We start from the raw sequence: 21581 nt of genomic DNA on the forward strand, positions 1-21581 counted from the left end.
TTAGTTTGATCTTGTTTATTACCAACAACATAGTTCATATATAATTACAAATATCATAAAGATCACAAGCTTTGGAATCATGATTGTTTACAGAGACAACAGTATTATAATTTAATATCAGCATGAAACCATCAATCATTTATTTTAGAGCTATAATTGGAAATTACTCTTTTTGGATCTCCATTGACAAATCAACTTTCATTCTGTAACAGTTAAATGATAGATTGATGTCGGTAAATATTACGGAACATTATCATTTTATCTAAAACTGAACCTATTCTGAAATAAGTTATAATATAAATTCACTTCAATAAATCATGGTCAGTTAACCAAAACCATAAATGTCATCCAATAGTGAAGGAATACTTTATAACAAGGAATGTTATCATGTCTTTTTAATTAGAGGAATCTGGTATTGGTGGGTGATGTTGTCTGTTGCACTGTTCAATATTTTAAATAATTTCTGGTACATGTATCCTTTTTGTGTAATTCATATTTAGTCTGGAAGATAGAGGTTCCTGACAAAGCTAATTGTTACATAAATTATTTGAACAGATGGTTCTATGTTTGCATGACTAACAAGAATTGAAAGAAAATAACATATTAATATTAAACATGCTACAAGCTTAAGTAATGTATCTTTTTACATTTTCATGAGATATGTGGTATACGTCAAAAGGTCAGAAAAACACCCAAATAATTAATAGTAAAATAAAATTTATTTATATTGATAACTATTTTATACTGACTTGCTGAAAGAGGCAGCCCTCTGTGACCTTTAAAATAAATTTAAAAGTAGGGTTCAGATTAAAAGATGGACATCAACAAAATGTATTTAGAATGAAAAAACCACAAAAGTGAAATGCAATTAGGCAACTTAGGCAAGTAAAACTGTCAAGTATTGTTAAATCTTAGGCAAGTAAAACTGTCAAGTAGTGTTAAATCTTAGGCAAGTAAAACTGTCAAGTATTGGTAAATCTTAGGCAAGTAAAACTGTCAAGTATTGTTATTATCTGATTCTGTCCTTTATTGTAATGGATTCGAAACGATCATGCAGGAGGTTTATGGAGACAGAAATATCTTGGTGTATCAGTGCAACTAACCAATTGTTAGCTATCTGCAGAGTGAGAAAAACATTCAGAAGCTTATAAAAAGTAATGGTAAATACATCAGTTATTATAAAGATAAATGATAGCACAGCATTAAATCCAGTCATCCAAAAAAATGATGCAAGGATCAATACATATAAGGAGAGTAAGTGCAAAGGTTTTGAGAACATATTTATCTGTACAACATAGCACAAAAAAAACAATTAAATCATTGATACATCTCCATGCATAAATTATTCATAATTAAAAAATAATACACTTTAATAGTTTATCTAATATATATATATTAATAAAAAACACCATTTACATCCTTCCTTACCTTTACATAAATCATCAACTCACACAAACACACACACACACACACCCAACTACTAAGGAATGTTATTATCTCAGTACTAAATGTCTATATATGTTCACTCTACTTCCCAATATATCGCATAGTAAATTAACAAGAAAACTTCACGGAATAAATCAATTCTGGTTAAATAGCAATGTCATTTATGTTAAATGCAAAATACATGTTTTACTGTATATAAATATACACTGTGTTTCACCAATAAATATACCATCAACACAATAAATGTTGTATAAAAAGAAATCATTAGAGCTATCTTATGTCACCCTTTTCTTTTTTTTATACTTTTATACTCATTTTTTACCATCATTATACATTTAGCATACTAAGAACTCACAATCTCTCAAACTCAATATCATGTACACCTGTGCTAGCAAACCAATGTCTTCTACAAACTTGACATCTGTAAGTAACTTTACATCTATTACACTTAATTTCAGGTACATATGTGCAATCTAATTATTAAGTCTATATAATAAACTTGGGACTCTAATATCTATACACATACTCATAAACACTGTCTATCATCTGTCACACTCAATTCCAGATATAACTGACAACAAATTGATAAGTTTACCACAAATGAATGACACTTACACTTGCCTAATTACATATATAAGTAAACACATCAATTTGTGTGACTAGCATTTACTGTCATAAAACAATTAGTACATTAAGTGCTATGAAACGAAATCTTCAGTCAAGTGAATAGTTCTAAACATGCTAAAGTCTGGTTGTAATTAATTTTTTTTTCAGTCAAGTTGTAATTAAATATTTTTCATTCTATTTGTAATTAATCTTTCTTTAGTCTTGTTGTTGTCATTCTATATATAATACTATCCCTTCCTGGGTCCATGTGCCACATACCATAGCTAACACCAAATAAAACAATAGCAAGGATAATCATAAACCACAATATAATGTTGAAAATGGCTGGATAATCTTCATCATAGTCTTTGGATAAATTTAGTTCTTTCATAGAATTATCAGGTCCTGGTGTCTGTAAAATACATAAGTAACATTAAAATGATTCATTTACTTGTAGATGTTGTTTGTGGTTAACATAAGGTTCTTACTATATGATTAACCCTAACAATCAAATCCTGTTTACTCTGTTTAAATATCACACCAACACCTAACACAATACTTGACTGGTGTTAAATAGGGTTCAAATGCCTGATTTTTTAAACGAATCATACTTTCTCTGGTATAAGATATTACCCCCACATAATACGTTACTGGTGTTGAAAGGCTTTCAAATGCCTGACTTTGAAAACGTATCATGCTTTCTATGGTAAAAGATATCACCCCACATAATACGTTACTGGTGTTTAAAGGCTTTCAAATGCCTGATTTTTAAAACGTATCTTGCCTTCTCTAGTAAAAGATATCAACCCACATACGTTACTGGTGTTTAATGGTGTTCAAATGCCTGACTTTTAAAATGTATCATACTTTCTATGGTAAAAGATATCACCCCACATAATACGTTACTGGTGTTTAAAGGCTTTCAAATACCTGATTTTTAAAACGTATCTTGCCTTCTCTAGTAAAAGATATCAACCCACATATGTTACTGGTGTTTAATGGTGTTCAAATGCCTGACTTTTAAAATGTATCATACTTTCTATGGTAAAAGATATCACCCCACATAATATGTTACTGGTGTTTAATAGGGTTCAAATGCCTGACTTTTAAACCGTATCATGCTTTCTCAGGTAAATTATCAGCCCTAACATTCCTTATAATACTTGACTGATTTAGTGCTGAATCAGGATTCAAATGCTTGACTTTGAATCATGCTATGCTTTCTGTATTAAAAATTCTCCCTTCCACTCCTTGTAATATCTTACTATTTTTTATAATAGCTTACTAGTTCCTGGCAATAGCTTACTGGTTTTTTATAATAGCTCAGTGGTTCCCGTCAATAACTTACTAGTTCCTTGTGATAGCTTACTGGTGTGAGATCAGCATTAAACTTTTAACAGATTAATTATCCTTTGTCTACAAATTTCTCCTACACTCCTTATTAATTACTGGTTTAGAGATATATTATCCTTTGTCTAGCAAGAATTCTCCTGTACTCAAATTAGTCACTGGTTTAGGTCAGGGGCTCTTTTCACAAAGAATCTTACGACAAAAATTGATTATAAGTTATACTGAAATGTTCATGATTAGTATTTTTTCAAGTAAGATTTTTTGTGAAATGAGTCACTGGTCATTACCTACATTCCATGCTTTCAATGTACGCTCCTGGTAGGAGAATGACTTTCTCCCCCCCTCCCCCCCCCCCTTTTGAATAGTATACAGATGTGACGTTTCAAATTATCAGCATGAATATTCCAACTCATTCTATAACTACTGGTCAGGTTTTAAGTTCTCATTTAATCAATCTCTGATAAAACTTCACCAAATACAAACTTACTGGTGTGGGGTCAGCTTTTAAACTCCTAACTTTGCGGACATATCCTGCTTTCTCTGGTACAATAGTCAAAACTTCTATCATTACGTTATCTTTATATAACTTTTTAAAATCTTCAGTCATCTAAAATGAAACAAACATGAAAAAATTATTATCTTTTCTTAATAATCTAAGTTTTTCTGTTAGTCACAACATTGGATGAATCTTGAATGGTTAAACCCTATCAAAATATAAGTCGTTTTTATTTAGAGGAGACGTTGTAAAAATTCCTCAAAGGACTGTCAAACAATTGGTTTGACAAACTGCAATGATTCATTCATCTGACTGACCAAAAATCAGTTAGACAAAAAATCAGTCAAACCAAAAACAGTCCGACTAAACATTTATGGACTATGTGCTATCAGTAAAATGAGTGTTTTACCTGGTTTTATTTTCTCAATATTTTACTGTATAAATCATGAATTTTTACAAAAAAGGTTAGCAAATACTATATAAAAGATTTAATCAAAATCAAGGCAGCTACACATAAGTGTTGGGACTGATTTTAGCACGAGAATATAGGATCAGGCCATTATTTGTCTGGACTAAAGCATATTTGTGGGATCTGTCCAATGGTCTAGCATATTTTAGGAAGACTGTTAAGATACCTTGGTAGCATGCAAAAACATGTGCCTTGTACAGACTGGAATGCTAACAGTTTACTTAGGGGAAAAACTCAATGATTTTGAACATTTGAAAGTGAGGGATGTATAAATACGTAGCTACATTAGGAGCTATATGACAAAAAGGGACACATAAAGGATAGCAAATTCATTGAAGGTCAACTTTGACTGAGGAAGTTAGAACCTTAGTTTCTTAATTTACCAACACAGCATTTAAGAAAATATTTTAAAAATCAAGTTAGTACAGAAGTACCGACTACTGAGCTGATGATAACCTAAGGGACTAACAGTCCACCAGCAGTGGTATCAACCTAGTACTAGTAAATGAAATTAACACTTCATAATTTTGTGAATCCTACATGGCTTCAAATAAAAAGGATGGGTGCTGTGCCCTGTGAAAATGGTCTACCTGAAATAACTTGACATATTAGTACACACAGTCACATCTACATGATCAAAGTTGGAAAGGAACATTGGGGAGGGGATACTTCAGTGAACTGTCTGAGTTGGTTAAATGGCTACCAAAAATAAAAAGTATCTTAACAGTATGAAATACCTTATTTATGAAATTATTCACAAGGTCACTAGCATCAGCTGCTTGTGTTGATTGGCTACCATGTTTGTCCATGATGTCACGTAACCCTGTCACAGTAAATGAGAATAGATCTGGAGACTTTGTGGACATCATCTCTGGTTTGTCTGATATCTACAAAAGAAATAATAAAGTCAAATCAATCATAACACGATTGACAACATATTTGTCCATAATGTCACGTAGCCCTGTCACAGTAAATTAGAAAGGATCTGGTGACTTTGTGGACATTGCTTCAAAAAAATTACTTATAAAAAGCACCATGTATTGTGATCTTCACAAAGTAGTACAAGAAACAATTTATTGTGTCATAGACCTTTTTTTGTCGAAGATTGTAAGGTCTGATGAGTAATATATCAGATAATTGAAAATAAAAACTTTGCCAAAGTTTCAGTGTGACACTTGAAAAGTGACCTCAAAATTAATAACGGCTCTTTTCACCCACAAGTGCATTATTCACCAAAGATTGTAAACAGCTGATATATTGCTGGGATAGCATTCATAAAATTGTTAGCCGAGTTCCAGTTTGTTGTAACTCTGCTAACAGGGAGACGTTGGTATACTTCAATGATGACATATCGATCAAATCCATAATGTAACTGTGTTAATGTACAAGCAATGTACTATTTGTCTTTTGTCTGCCCATAACTAACATAACCTTGCCAGTTTAAACCATTTACATTTTTTCTTATATCTATCAATGATGTCACATATAACTCTCCAAACTTTGATTGGGGGCTGAATAAATTTTTAAATTTTCAACTCTTGAACAGCAGCTATAACAATCACTGATGCAGTTGACCAGATTTTTAAATTATCAAAATTATACAAAGTTAAGTAATCATCTGGAGCCATCTAAAGTTCTCCCATTAATTTGAAGTCAGTATGATTGTTGCCTCTTTCCTTAAATCCCCTTTTTTCTGATATTTGAGTTTTACAAACGGTATTGACAATAGCCTCAACCATCTTAAAGCATATGAAGTTCTCCCATTAATTTGAGGTTAGTTAGATGACCGCCTCTTTCCCTAAATTTCCCCTTTTTCCGATATTTGAGTTTTACAAACAATCCTACCATGGTTACATACATATATCAAACCATCTTGAACCAATTGATGTTCTTCCATTAATTTGAGGTCAGATGGAGGACTGCCTCTTTCCTTACAATCCCCCTTTTTCACACATATGAGTTATACAAACCGTATTAACAACATCTTGAACCATCTGAAGTTCTCCCATTAATTTCAGGTCTGTTGGATGACTGCTATTCAAAGTTCCTACTGTATGCTGATTCAGCACAGAATCAGAGTCTAATAGTCTGTCAGCCATTCTTCTCATTGTATCTGGTAACTTACGGAAAACATCAAAATCTGTATGCACATCAAAGAACTGCAATGATATTAAGAAAAGCTATTTTATATATAGAATGATCTTAATAAACATGTAATATTTTGAGGGTTCACATCAATCATTGGTATATGTTGAGGGTCAGCAACTATTGTTGATATATAATAGCAATATATTTCTTCAGGGATTAACTTCAAAAACAATTATGGAGTCTAGGTGCATGTGGTTTTTTACAATTTGGTTTGAACTTTATAAAGTCAAGAGTACTTATTATGCTCTATAGTTTGAATACCTTAATCACTGTTATGAAACCAAAGAATTCTGATGTGAAGACCAATGAGGACATGAAACCATAAAAATAATTCAATAAATATTCTAGGATCAAATAAACATTTGTAATAATTACACTACTCTCATTTGGATAATTCATTTTGTCTTGCTAATGGTGGCCAGCAAATATGGATTTTCCATTTTTCACTTGCCTATGGTGGACAGCGTAAGTGGATTAGGCTTTTCCCAATTTCCTAAGGCAGCCAGCAAATATGGATTTTCCATTTTCCACTTGCCTATGGTGGCCAGCAAACATGGATTTGGCTTTTCCCAATTTCCTAAGGTGGCCAGAATAAGTGGATTTGACTTTTTCCACTTGCCTATGGTGGCCTGCATACCTGGATTTGGCTTTTCCCACTTTCCTACGGTGGCCAGCATAAGTGGATTTGGCTTTTCCCACTAGCCTATGGTGGCCAGCATAAGTGGATTTGTCATTTCCTACTTTCCTATGGTGGCCAGCATAAGTGGTTTTGGCATTTCCCACATTCCTATGGTGGCCAGCATACATGGATTTGGCTTTTCCCAATTTCCTAAGGTGGCCAGCATAAGTGGATTTGGCTTTTTCCACTTGCCTATGGTGGCTGGCATAAGTGGATTTGGCTTTTTCCACTTGCCTATGGTGTCTGGCATAAGTGGATTTGTTTTTTTCCACTAGCCTATGGTGGCTAGCGTAAGTGGATTTGGCATTTTCCACTTTCCTATGGTGGCCTACATAAGTGGATTTGGCTGTTTCCACTTTCCTATGGTGGCCTGCATAAGTGGATTTGGCTTTTCCCACTTTCCTATGGTGGCCAACATGAGTGGATTTGGCTTTTAATATTTTCCTATGGTGGCCAGCATAAAGGATCTGGCCTTTTCCATTTCATATGGTGGCCAGCCTAAGTGGATGTTTCCTTTTCCACTTGCCTATGGTGTATCAATAAAACTTACATTATTGTACACACCGGTAACAATAAAACTTACATTATTGTCCACACCAGTTACAATAAAACTTACATTATTGTCCACACCAGAATCAATAAACCTTACATTATTGTCCACACCAGTATCAATAAAACTTACTTTATTGTCCACACCAGAATCAATAAAACTTACATTATTGTCCACACCAGTTACAATAAAACTTCAATTATTGTCCACACCAGTATCAATAAAACTTACATTATTGTCCACACCAGAATCAATAAACCTTACATTATTGTCCACACCAGAATCAATACTTACATTATTGACCACACCAGTATCAACTAGATATCATTGAGATGGGAGCCATCTCTGTCAGTCAGGGCTACTACTTGTACAAGTAATTTTTATTTACTTGAAGAAGTAAATATTAATATACTTATATAAGTGAACCTGTAGGATACTTATACAAGTGTATTTTATTTACTTGTATAGGTAAATAATTTTTTGGTTTAGTTATGTCCCTTAGACATTCAGATTTTTTTACTTATACAAGTAAAAAAGTCATCCTATCTTCTTTTCTTGAATTCTTAGGACTTCTTTGCTCTAATAGAATTTTTAGTTGTCTGTCCTTTGCAGATGTCTTTACTAATCATTTAAGTGTAATTTCATGCACAATGAAAATCTTATTTGTCTGTTATCTTCAGAACACTGCTCATTTACAAGCCCCCAAGGGGCAATTTTTGAAGGCCTTGCGCAAATACTTAAAATCTTTGCGCAATCAGTTTCTTTGTTGAATTAATGAGATGAAACATTGAACACTAATAAAAAATTATGAGCTTACCTGAGAAAAATTGTTAAAGGCATGTTTTTACATCTCAAAACTTGAGAATATTTGTGGGATTGTAAAAAAAAAATTACTTATACAAGTAAATTTTTGAGAAAACTAAGGGGAGATTATTCAAACATTATAATTAACTTATATAAGTATATTTTATTTACTTCTTCAAGTAAATAAAGATTACTTGTACAAGTAGAACCCCTGACTGTCTGTGGGCCCTGCTGTGAATAATGTGTGGTAAAAAATTTGTATCTTTATCATTGGACATGGGGTTGTCAACTGAAACCAAAGTTTTTGACCTTGACCTTTGACCTAGGAAGTTGTACTTAAATTATGACACACCCTCTGGTGTTGGTTTATATACATATCAAGTATAAACTTTGAATTCATAATGGTTCTCAAGATATAGAGCGGACACGATCTTAACCATATGACATGGGGTTGTCAACTAAAACCAAAGTTTTTGACCTTGACCTTTGACCTAGGAAGTTGTACATACATGATGACACACCCTCTGGTGTTGGTTAATATACATGTCAAGTACAAACTTTGAAATCATAACGGTTCTCTAGATATAGAGCGGACACAATTTGTTACGGACGTACGGACAGACTGATCACTATAGGGCGTCCGCCATTCGGCGGGGCCCTAATAAAACTTACATTATTGTTCACACCAGAATCAATAAAACTTACATTATTGTCCACACCAGTATCAATAAAACTTACATTATTGTCCACACCAGAATCAATAAAACTTACATTATTGTCCACACCAGAATCAATAAAACTTACATTATTGTCCAAACCAGAATCAATAAAACTTACATTATTGTCCACACCAGTATCAATAAAACTTACATTATTGTCCACACCAGTATCAATAAAACTTACATTATTGTCCACACCAGTATCAATAAAACTTACATTATTGTCCACACCAGAATAAATAAAACTTACATTATTGTCCACACCAGAATCAATAAAACTTACATTATTGTCCACACCAGTTACAATAAAACTTACTTTTTTGTCCACACCTGTATCAATAAAACTTACATTATTGTCCACACCTGTATCAATAAAACTTACATTATTGTCCACACCTGTATCAATCATCAAAGGATTGGTATCAAAGAATGTATCCTGTATAACATTCATCATCTGACCCACATCTACTGAGGGAATGTCCTGAAAGAGATAAACAATAATGTAACATCACTGATTCATCATCTGACCCACATCTACTGAGAGAATGTCCTGAAAGAGAACAACACTAAAGTAACATCACTGATTCATCATCAGACCCACATCTACTGTGAGAATGTCCTGAAAGAGAACAACACTAATGTAACATTACTGATTCATCATCTGACCCACATCTACTGAGAGAATGTCCTGAAAGAGATAAACACTAATATAACATTACTGATTCATCATCTGACCCACATCTACTGAGAGAATGTCCTGAAAGAGATAAACACTAATGTAACATTACTGATTCATCATCTGACCCACATCTACTGGGGGAATTTCCTGAAAGAGATAAACAATAATGTAACATCACTGATTCATCATCTGACCCACATCTACTGAGAGAATGTCATGAAAGAGAACAACACTAATGTAACATCACTGATTCATCATCAGACCCACATCTACTGTGAGAATGTCCTGAAAGAGAACAACACTAATGTAACATTACTGATTCATCATCTGACCCACATCTACTGAGAGAATGTCCTGAAAGAGATAAACACTAATGTAACATTACTGATTCATCATCTGACCCACATCTACTGAGAGAATGTCCTGAAAGAGATAAACACTAATGTAACATTACTGATTCATCATCTGACCCACATCTACTGGGGGAATTTCCTGAAAGAGATAAACAATAATGTAACATCACTGATTCATCATCTGACCCACATCTACTGGGGGAATTTCCTGAAAGAGATAAACTATATAATCTGAATGTTGTATGTACAATCCTTTTTTCCTGTATTGTTGATAGTAGAATTGGTGTATCGTTTGAATAGTATTACTGTGGAATTATTATCTATGGAATAATCCTATCTGCTGGTCTTTTCTTAATTCTTTTTAATTATTGTTTGGAATTTCCCTTTTTGTTTTATTTTTGGTTAGATAGAAAGAATTTTGAAAATTCACAAGCTATGACTTTGTACCATAATAACAAAAACTTACGCTTTTAACTGGATATTTTGCAATATTTTTCACACTCAGTGGTTTCTTTCCTTCTGATGTTACAACTGTCATTAGGACATTTGCTTTTGGTCTGTTAAACAATGATCCCTGGGTAACTCCTGACCATTTTACATCCTACAATAACAAATATAATCATCCATGACTAAGTTCCATATTTATTACTATAAATATATAATGCAAGATACAGAAATGTATGATAAACAGAACCATTCAAGTTAATGTTCACAAATGTATGATAAACAAAACCATTCAAGTTAATGTTCACAAATACATGTACATAGTCATGATAATGCAGTTGGTTTTTTTTCCACACACATAAGATAAAGTTTAATGTCAATTCTTACATTTGTACATCTGTTAAATAAATCTCAGGCTCTCATTTTCAATTTTTTGTTGCAATTTTGTTACTGTAAACCAACTAATTTTGATGTGCGATTTATTTTAGACGACTAGAAAAATAGAGCAAATATAAATCATCCAGGATATGTAAAACGTGGAGCTTCCCTTATATAAATACATCACGAAAATTACAAAATCATGAATATAAATCTCCATGAAGTGATTCAGAAAAAGCTAAATATGAAATAAACTATCCCAGAAAATAACTTGGTTTACAATCATGACAATAGTGTTTGTAGGATCAAATCTTTAGATCCTCTTGCAGTCTTATTGCAGATTTTAGAAATTTTTCCTTACCATGCATGAATTGACATTAAGTGTATGTGTATAATTAAGTTTGTTTCTATGCTTTTTTTACTTTGACCTAACAATAGCTATTGTTTAAACTGTTGTGTCTGTTTGAACTTGCATAAATGTAAACGATCATAATTGATAACGATTACAGATTATGATTTCCCCATCCCTAGTTTGAATAAACATATACACTGTGTATGTAAGTAAACCAGAAATATCACTTATCCATCGGTTTTCTGTTTGACCCTACATTCAGTATAGTCATGATAGTTACATGTACCCATGTCAAAAATTGGGTGATTGTGTATGTGTAATTGCTTGTTGGTTGTCAGTTTGCTATAAAAGTAGCTGTAGTTTTCTCAGATGTAACACCAAGCTTTAGTGAATGTGTGTTATTTTTTCAGAAGAACAACTTGCCTGTTGAGGTTGACTTTTATCTAACAATTACCATACATTTATACCTCTATTGGAACATACAGTCAACATGGTACATGTGTGTTACAAATGTATCAATTTAAAAACATCACTTGTCTGTGTTATATAAAATCACTTGTCTGTGATATATAACATCACTTGTCTGTGTTATATAAAATCACTTGTCTGTGTTATAAAACATCACTTGTCTGTGTTATATAAAATCACGTGTCTGTGTTATATAACATCACTTGTCTGTGTTATATAACATCACTTGTCTTTGTTATATAAAATCACTTGTCTGTGTTATATAACATCACTTGTCTGTGTTATATAACATCACTTGTCTGTGTTATATAACACCACTTGTCTGTGTTATATAAAATCACTTGTCTGTGTTATAAAACATCACTTGTCTGTGTTATATAAAGTCACTTGTCTGTGTTATATAACATCAGTTGTCTGTGTTATCATAACATCACTTGTCTGTGTTATATAACACCACTTGTCTGTGTTATATAACATCACTTGTCTGTGTTATATAACATCACTTGTCTGTGTTATATAACATCACTTGTCTGTTGGTACATGTACTTTACCTAACAGTCCCTATCATGCTTATAGATATCAATGATGGGATACCAGGTGTTATATGTATAATATATACTGAAAAATATTCATACCTTGCATTGTCTAATAGTCCTTACTCTTGCTATATTTACCTCTGTTGGAACACCACGTGTATGTGTTATCACTTTAGAAACATCACTTGTCTGTTTGACCTTGACCTAACTCCTGTTATATTTACCTCTGTTGGAACACCAAATGTACGTGTTATCACTTTAGAAACATCACTTGTCTGTTTGACCTTGATCTAACTCCTGCTATGTTTACCTCTGTTGGAACACCAAGTGTACATGTATGTGTTACTACTTTAGAAACATCACTTGTCTGTTTGACCTTGACCTAACTCCTGCTATATTTACCTCTGTTGGAACACCAAGTGTATGTGTTATTACTTTAGAAACATCACTTGTCTGTTTGACTTTGATCTTAACTCCTGCTATGTTTACCTCTGTTGGAACACCAAGTGTATGTGTTATTACTTTAGAAACATCACTTGTCTGTTTGACCTAGACCTAACTCCTGTTATATTTACCTCTGTTGGAACACCAAATGTATGTGTTATCACTTTAGAAACATCACTTGTCTGTTTGACCTTGATCTAACTCCTGCTATGTTTACCTCTGTTGGAACACCAAGTGTATGTGTTATTACTTTAGAAACATCACTTGTCTGTTTGACCTTGACCTAACTCCTGCTATATTTACATCTGTTGGAACACCAAGTGTATGTTTTATCACTTAAGAAACATCACTTGTCTGTTTGACCTTGATCTAACTCCTGCTATGTTTACCTCTGTTGGAACACCAAGTGTATGTGTTATTACTTTAGAAACATCACTTGTTTGTTTGACCTTGATCTAACTTCTGCTATGTTTACCTCTGTTGGAACACCAAGTGTACATGTATGTGTTACTACTTTAGAAACATCACTTGTCTGTTTGACCTTGACCTAACTCCTGCTATATTTACCTCTGTTGGAACACCAAGTGTATGTGTTATCACTTTAGAAACATCACTTGTCTGTAGGTTGTCTGCTTGCTGTTGGAATGTAACATATTTTGGTGCATGGGTTACAATCAGTTCTTGACATGTAACTTGGCTGATGAGACAATCTAAAAAAAAAAAACAGAAGTTGATGTACCTTATTATTGTCATTCAATTTATACATGCAATCTGATCAAACAAGAGTTCAATGGTTTTCTTAAAATAAGATTCATAATCATCAAAATAAGCATATTCAGATAGTCATGAAAGTGAAATTTAAAAATGAAATAGTTTGGAAGAGGCCATATTACACCACTGTAAGTCCAACTAACTGTCATTTTCAGAATATTTGAAAAAAAAATCCTGTGGCCATGCACACCTCCATTATGTGTTTGAACATCCTACAAAATATTAAAGCTGTATCTCTAAAACTGTAGGAGGAGATAGCCGGACAATCCATGATCTCTTTATGCAGCTTGTACCAAAAAAATTATTAAGTCCAACTACCTGTCATTTTCAGAATATTTAAAAGAAATCAAAAACCTGTGGCCACACACACACCTCCATTATGTGTATGAACACAGGGGTTTCATTATTTTTTTAGACTGGAGGTACTTTTGAGATTATAGGGGGAACCAAACCCAAATGGCGAGGGGTCTGGGAGCCGCGTAAGGCCCCCAGTGGGTCCAGGGCTAGCTCTGGTAGGGGGACCAGGGGGCAAAGCCCCCCAGAAGCTCCTGGATTTTAGGGATTTCAGCCTTAATTATTTACTTAAAAAAATAAAGGGTAAAGTCTGTAATATTTGCTTCAATTTTGGGTAAGTTAACATTGAATTGTTTTTTTTCTAGAGAAATCATCTGAAAATACATTGCTTATAATTATTTTGTAGTCAGTTATAAAATATGTATGACCATGGAAGTATTATATTGTCAATATAATACTTCCATGGTATGACCTATAATGCAGGGGTTTCATGTGAAATGTTGTTTAAATTTTTTGTTTGTTTTTATATTTTTATTAAATGTTTTGCATTTGTTCAACTTTGTGAATGAAATTTCATAAGTTACATAGTATATTATTAAAAAAAATTGATAATAAAACTTGTTGTAACTTTTTTTTATTGCTTTGTTATAATCATAACTGTGTCAATTGTTTGTGTAAGTAATTAGTGTCATATATTGTGAATCTGTCAGACTGCCACCTGTAGAGTAATTATAACTTTTTTTTCAAAAATGAAATAAAACAATTAAATATTGACTTCACTTTAAATTTTCCGTTTACTTTAATCAAAGTCATATTCACTGTCATTATCACTTTCATCATCATCATTATCATCCATCTGCCCAAATTCAATCATCATCTGTTTACATGCACTTCTTCAGAGCTGTCTTTTTTTTTAATTTTAGAAGTCTTAAATCTCGTCAGATATTATATTTTGTAAACTTAACAGTTATGTTAATTCAGATTGTTTCACGAAGTCTTACACTAAAAATTTCAATCACAACATAGAACACATATCGAGAAAACAGAGATCAGTGACAACGTCTAACGGGAAACGAACTGATTTGATACGATTAACGATTTTCTGAATTTCATAGAATGTTCACCTTAATTAAACCTCTTATTCATAAAATAATCTGTGATACAAGCTGCTTTCCTTTTATTAGACATAATATTTCTGTTGTTGTTTAAATTCATCAACAATTTGCCTCTTGAAAATATACTGTTAAATCGTCGCATTTTAAAGCGCTCTAACGATACAGATACAGACACATGGTTTATAATTATCACTTCTCCTACTTTGGAGGTGTGCCTAAATTGGCAGAAGATAGATCTATACTTAAACGCGGACCTTGACGAAGACACCTATAAACATACACATGAACGGCGTAGAACGGAGATTATCAAGGAAAGAAAGAAATTAGATTTGAACGATCTTCAAAAGAATTTTACACATTTTTTTTTGTATTTTTATTTTTTCTGCCAGTACCAGACGCTTCCGTAGGCGGTTAAAAGTACTGGGTACCGGGTCTTAATGAATGCACAGGAACATCATACAAAATATTAAAGCTTTACCTCCAAAACTGTAGGAGGAGATAGCTGGACAAAGCATGATCTCTTTATGCAGCTAGTACCAAAAAAATTACTAAGTCCAACTACCTGTCATATTCAGAATATTTGAAAAAAAGAAAAATCCTGTGGCCATGCACACCTTCATTATGTGAATGAACATCCTACAAAATATTGAAGTTGTACCTCCAAAACTGTAGGAGGAGATAGCTGGACAAACAATGTATCCTAATCCGGACGGAAGAACGGACAGAGGTAAATTATGTGGAGCAGGATCTGCTTACCCTTCGGGAGCACCTGAGATCACCCTCAGTTTTTGGTGGGGTTCGTGTTGCTTAGTCTTTAGTTTTCTATGTTGTGTCATCTGTACTATTATTTGTCTGTTTGTCTTTTTATTTTTGGCCATGGCGTTGTCAGTTTGTTTTCAATCTATGAGTTTGACTGTCCCTCTGGTATCTTTCGTCCCTCTTTTAATATCCCCTCCGACATTTTGTTGTGGTGGCATAAAAATAAGATCAATACAAGGTAATTTAAATGTTTGAAAATATTTCATGATCAAAGTGCTTGTGAGCAGTGAAGGGAAAAGATTGCACTTTTTTTACAGTCAGAAATACATTAAACATTGCAATGTACAAAGCATTGGAAGGCAATACTATAAACTTGGGCTATCTTCCTATGTCCATAATTGTAGTTAGTTTAACTTCTTACCTAAATTACATGTACCTGGACAGTGTTAATTATATATAATTAGTAACAATTGAGTACAGGTGTCAGATAAATATATATTTTTTCAATTGTTGTTTTTTTCACTTTTCACTTTTTTATTCACTTCAATACTTGTTTCACCTGTTTTCTCACTCAAAAATACATAATTCTATAAAACAATAATTTCTCACAACAGGGGTGTTTAAATATCTGTTGTGACCACTTGTCCCGTAAATTTTACTTGTATTGAAAAAAAGTAACTTGCCCTGAATTTCCCAATAAATATTAAAGTATTTTAGTCCTATTTTACTTTAAGTTTGAATGATTCTTAAAACTGTTTTGTATCGCAATACATGTATAAATGATTTTTGTGATATTTGTTTATGTGAATAAATAAAAGGAGGAATGGGGGTTTACATCAATGAGACATAAACCCAAAAGCAATACAACCAAAAAACATTTAGAAGGCAACTTATGTTTTGTCCATTTCCCCAGACACCTGTTTAATTTTACTGTTTTCTTTCATCTGACAAGCTTGGTGTTTTGCAGAGCATTGATGGGCCACCAAAGTGTCCCTTCTATCTATTAATTTACCAACAAATGAGTAAGACTTTATCAGAAAGTTGTTGGTGTTTCCTACAAATTGCAATTTGTAAACCACGATGTCTGGAATTCTTGTTGCCGTTTTGTTCCACATTCCCTGTCTTTCTCAGCCAGCGTTTTCCGTTTTTTTTTCGACTCATCATTCATGTCATTGTTATTTTCATTCTTTTTGTCTTGATTACCCGGTCAAGGTGTTTTTATCAGGTATCATCTCTCCCTCTTGATAAAACTCAATCATGAAAAATTGAAATACAATGTAACACTTCTGTTAGCAGGTTTAATAGATGGCTGATAAAACCTAATCGACGATCCCAGGTCAATGGAGAAAAATAACGCAATTTTTACGAGACCCGAATTCGCATACATGTACTTATTTTTTTTTTATTTTGGTTATCGACCTATTTCTGTTTTTTTTTAATACTTGTCGTCATGAACATTGATGTTTTGACTTAAATATATGTTTTTCACGTGTTACTCATTGGTTTCTTTTACATAAACATGATAAAGATATACATTTTAATAAGTCATGTAAGTTGATTAAATTGAATTTTGTCCAGTGTAATTTTTTTACTTGTCCATGGGCAACCCAGATCAAAAAATTTACTTGTCCGTTTATTCAAATGTACGAGTCAGGCGAGTCGGGCATAGCATTTTCACACCCCTGCACACCTGCTATTACATTTGTACCTGTAGTCCTGAACATGTAATTTTTACCTGATATAGTTGAACTAAACATGGTTTCAGATAAAGCAGTTTTCTACAAACATGACAAATACATGGAGGTTTTGTATACCTATCTCTGTACGAGGATCCTACCTTCATGACCTTAGTGATTGAAATTCCTTTTTTACTTTTTACTACATGTATGTACAATGTATTGATCTTTTATTCTGTACCACAGAAAACATTAGTTTTTTTTTTCTTAGCACATTAAGGGTTAAACTTGGTGATGCTTGACAAAATTATACTAATGTCAGGTTTTCAGAAATTTATCTCTGTCAAGTCAACATTTGGTTTTAGAAAGCATAATCGCTTTAAAACAAATATTATTTTTTTAAATGTTAATCCACTGATGTTCTACACACTGTCAGTTAACAGAACTATCAATATATGAACTAATGCAAGGATCCGGAAATTTTCCCAAGTCATTTCGGTCATTTTTTTTTGTGATGTAATAATATCGTGATGCACAATAATGCATTTTTCTGAGGGTGACAAGTCTTGCACATGGACAAGTAAAGTCCTTTTTTGTGAAGTATTGGGTCAAACAAGTGTAACTGTACCCTGATCTAACAGTAACAGTGATGTCTCTGAGTTAGAAACTACACGAGGAGACGTTTTGTTGTTGTGTATTGCATCACTGAGGTCGTATGCATAACCCTTTAAATTTGCATAAATTAAAAGAGGAATAATTACGGCATGTTTCATCATTTTGAAATAAAGTTACGTAAACCAATTAATAAACTGTGTTGAGTTTCTTATTGCATATACAAGATATCGTTTGTATTGTTCAAATTGCTGCTGTTTGGATGAGTGTAAGTGATTACCTAATACACAACAAGATAATGTGTATTCACCTGGTTTACGATAAGAGGATCAAAAAGGGGAAACTATGATTCAACTTTTCTTTGAATAAATAACTCAAGTCTGGTATAGTGATAACAATTGAATTTAATAATAAAATTCATGATTTTAAATAAATAAATAATTTATCTGAACAGAAGTTTGTACACAATTACAACAGTTCAATGAAAAACAATTGCATTGTAATACAGTCCAGAGAGAATGTATGGCTTCACTTGGGTAAAAATCGGAAGTTTAGCCAGGAAAACAAAAGAAAGGATAACGCCCATTACATTCTGTGAGTAAGATGGTTTCAAAAAATCGGAAGTGCAAAAAAAACAAAAAGAAATCGAGATTGTTCATTCGCTGAGTATATTTCCTAAATAGGCTGTATGGCTTCAAATCTAAATTACGTTATTTAGTTTTAATTCCTTTTTTAAACATTTTTTTTTAATTCTGCATTCCTATAAATTATACGCTTTACCACTTTTGTAAATCTATTAATATCTTTATCTGCCATTTCCTACCGAAAAGTTAACAGTAAAATCGATCTTTCAAATAAGATCATCAATTAACCCATGTTGATCCCCATTTTCCATGCGCAAACTCAGTAAACATAAATCTATATTTAACAAACGTTGACCAAATCAGCTGATCGATTATAAATGGATTATATGTTTTATTTGGATAAAAATGGACAGATTCTCGAGTCAACAGTGTTATTTAACTTCTTTAATGAATAAAATAATATCTTTTTGGGAAAATCTAGGTCAGAATGGTTAAAACGTTAAATTTGATGCACAGCAAATCGCCATATTGTTTTTATTGCTTAACAGGTGTTTACAGGTGAGATTTGTGTACATGGCCTTTATGGCTTTAATCAAGACAATAACGACACCCAAGCCGAATTCAAACTTCCTGGACATTGATTACTATCCTCAAGTGGTGATAATTACTATGTAAACAAACCTAGTGGCTTGAACCCAGACTTACCCCACGGTGTGACTCGACAGAGTCCTGTACATTGTTTTCACTTACATTATAGAATAAACAACAGACTAATGATAAATATTATTAAATCACTAACACAAATCAATAAAATTTTTATTTTGTCTCAAACAAATCTATTTTTCTTGATGACCTGAAAACAAAAATAAGTTCAAAATGGCGACCGATAAAACCCTGATCTCAATGAAATGACCGAAATTATTTCTGTAAAAAAAAAAAAAAAGACCTAAATCCCAATAAATCATTTCGGTCTTTTCAGTTTCCAAATCGGTCATGTCTGGCATATATGACCGTTTCCGGACCCTTGAACTAATGTCAGTTCAGAGAATCCATATCAAAAATACAAAGTAATCATGGTAATTGTTTCATGTCAGTCATTTGTAAATTGTTTTTGATTCTCCAATTACCTTGATTGCCTTTAACTGCAAATTCTTAAGAGAATAAAATCAGTATTTTTTGGGAATCCCTGGTGTTTGGGTATAGTACCCATTTATAAGGATCTTCCCCAACCTAAAATATAGGTAGAACCAAATGTACTACATGTATCTTTTTTAAAATAAGGAAATGTACAAAAATCTTAATTTTATACCATTCCAAAATTGAACTAACCTGTAATAAACCCAATAGTGATTGAATCACTGATTATCGTTTGGACTTTCATTCCGATTCAACAACACTATAATTGACATGAAGATAGATCTAATCGAAAACTCGATTGATGTTAGAACTGCCACTGGTGAACAGGAAATTTGTACAAATAAATGTGTCACAACAGTCTGATGCAGATTATTTTAAAGTCAAAATGGTTTTGAGGGGACATATTGGCTAAAAAAATCTTTCTCTCACAAATTGTTACTTACAAATGCATAAAAAGTGCAAAATATTGGTTTTCGATCGAAAAATCAACTCTTTGACAGCCATGTTGAATTTTCATGTGATAACACTCGTGCGGATGTCTTTTGAATTACCAGCTATTACTATACTAAAATCAAAAAGATTCCGAACATAAAACATAGCCGCGGATCGGATAAGTACACATACGAAAAAATAATAGACTGTTCAAAATATAAGGAGCTATTTGATAACTGTGAAAAATTCATGGAAAATATTGAAAGCAAAACCAGAAATATGTTATTCCAGATGCATATAGAAAGATTGAAAATTATGGACAACAAATAGCAAGACACATATTGCATATATATATACGTATATAAATATACATATATCTTTAAGTGGAGGAAATGACAATCAAATGAAAATAATGATTATCATAAGTGACATATATATACCAACACAGAGTCTGTCATTTAATAATTGTAAGAAATTTAAATAATTAATAAGCATTCCTATTTTTTAACTCACTAATACATTTATGATAGGGTCCATATCATGTATATATCCTTTTAAATTTACTGATGGCGACAAAACAAGCTTCTATTACTTTATTATGATTTTTATATACATTGATCATGAAGTACATATAACATTCCACTGAGAAACCCTGCCTTTTTAGATTTTACTAAATTCTTACATCTTAACTTATTATTTTAGTATATAGATCTTATTAAATATAACCTCCTTTTAATGTATCTTTTATGCATATTAAAAAGCAAATTCAAATGAAACATATTTTTAATTATAAATAAAACTGAGATACATACATACATGTAAGTGAATCTACTTGTATGGTAGACTAATTTATAACAAAAAGGTCCATGTAAATATGCCTTGCATGACACTTTTATTGTTTATTTATATGTGCTGTACATATGTTGGAAAAAGAACATTTTTGTTTTATCCTTTTAAATTTTAAAGTTAAGGCAAAACTCCATACATATTTGGAGGTGCTCCTAATTAAAGGAGGCTGATACTAAGAAGAAGAAGAAAAACTCGTCTCAGCTCACAAACACGTTCGCCCCTGTACCTGGTCGCCCTACTCATGTTCTAACTGTTCGGCCCGAGTCCGTTAGTCCTTATTCCTATTTTATTCCCTTATAGGTAGATATATTCATTTATTTATTTATTTATTAAATATCAGTAGTATTATACAAACTGAAAAAAATAAATGAAAACAATAAACTAAGATGTGATTATTACTATAATCAATGACATATAATATATACGGTTGA

General features: G+C 32.4%; 1 protein-coding gene across 1 annotated transcript; it reads right to left on the minus strand.

The window, feature by feature from the left end:
- LOC127737561 (renin receptor-like) lies at positions 1–20416 on the minus strand. Its single transcript, XM_052248393.1, has 8 exons — positions 20313–20416; positions 13489–13631; positions 10766–10900; positions 9650–9748; positions 6338–6526; positions 5105–5254; positions 3890–4009; positions 1–2464 (listed from the first exon to the last, which is right to left on the minus strand). The coding sequence occupies exons 1-8, from the start codon at positions 20371–20373 to the stop codon at positions 2258–2260; spliced, it is 1104 nt and encodes a 367-aa protein (XP_052104353.1). The 5' UTR covers positions 20374–20416; the 3' UTR covers positions 1–2257.
- Between the last annotated feature and the right edge of the window lie 1165 nt (positions 20417–21581).

Source organism: Mytilus californianus, unplaced genomic scaffold (assembly GCF_021869535.1).
Source record: "Mytilus californianus isolate M0D057914Y unplaced genomic scaffold, xbMytCali1.0.p SCAF_4, whole genome shotgun sequence".
NCBI classification, from domain to species: Eukaryota; Metazoa; Mollusca; class Bivalvia; order Mytilida; family Mytilidae; genus Mytilus; species Mytilus californianus.

Coding starts and splice junctions, on each gene's coding strand:
- LOC127737561 (XM_052248393.1), bottom strand. CDS start 20,373: ATGGCTGTCAAAGAGTTGATTTTTCGATCGAAAACCAATATTTTGCAC. Junction 13,632..20,312: donor TTTGCACTTTTTATGCATTT/GTAAGTAACAAT, acceptor TTTTTTTTTTAG/ATTGTCTCATCAGCCAAGTT. Junction 5,255..6,337: donor TTCAAGATGTTGTTAATACG/GTTTGTATAACT, acceptor TTTCTTTTGTAG/ATATCAGACAAACCAGAGAT.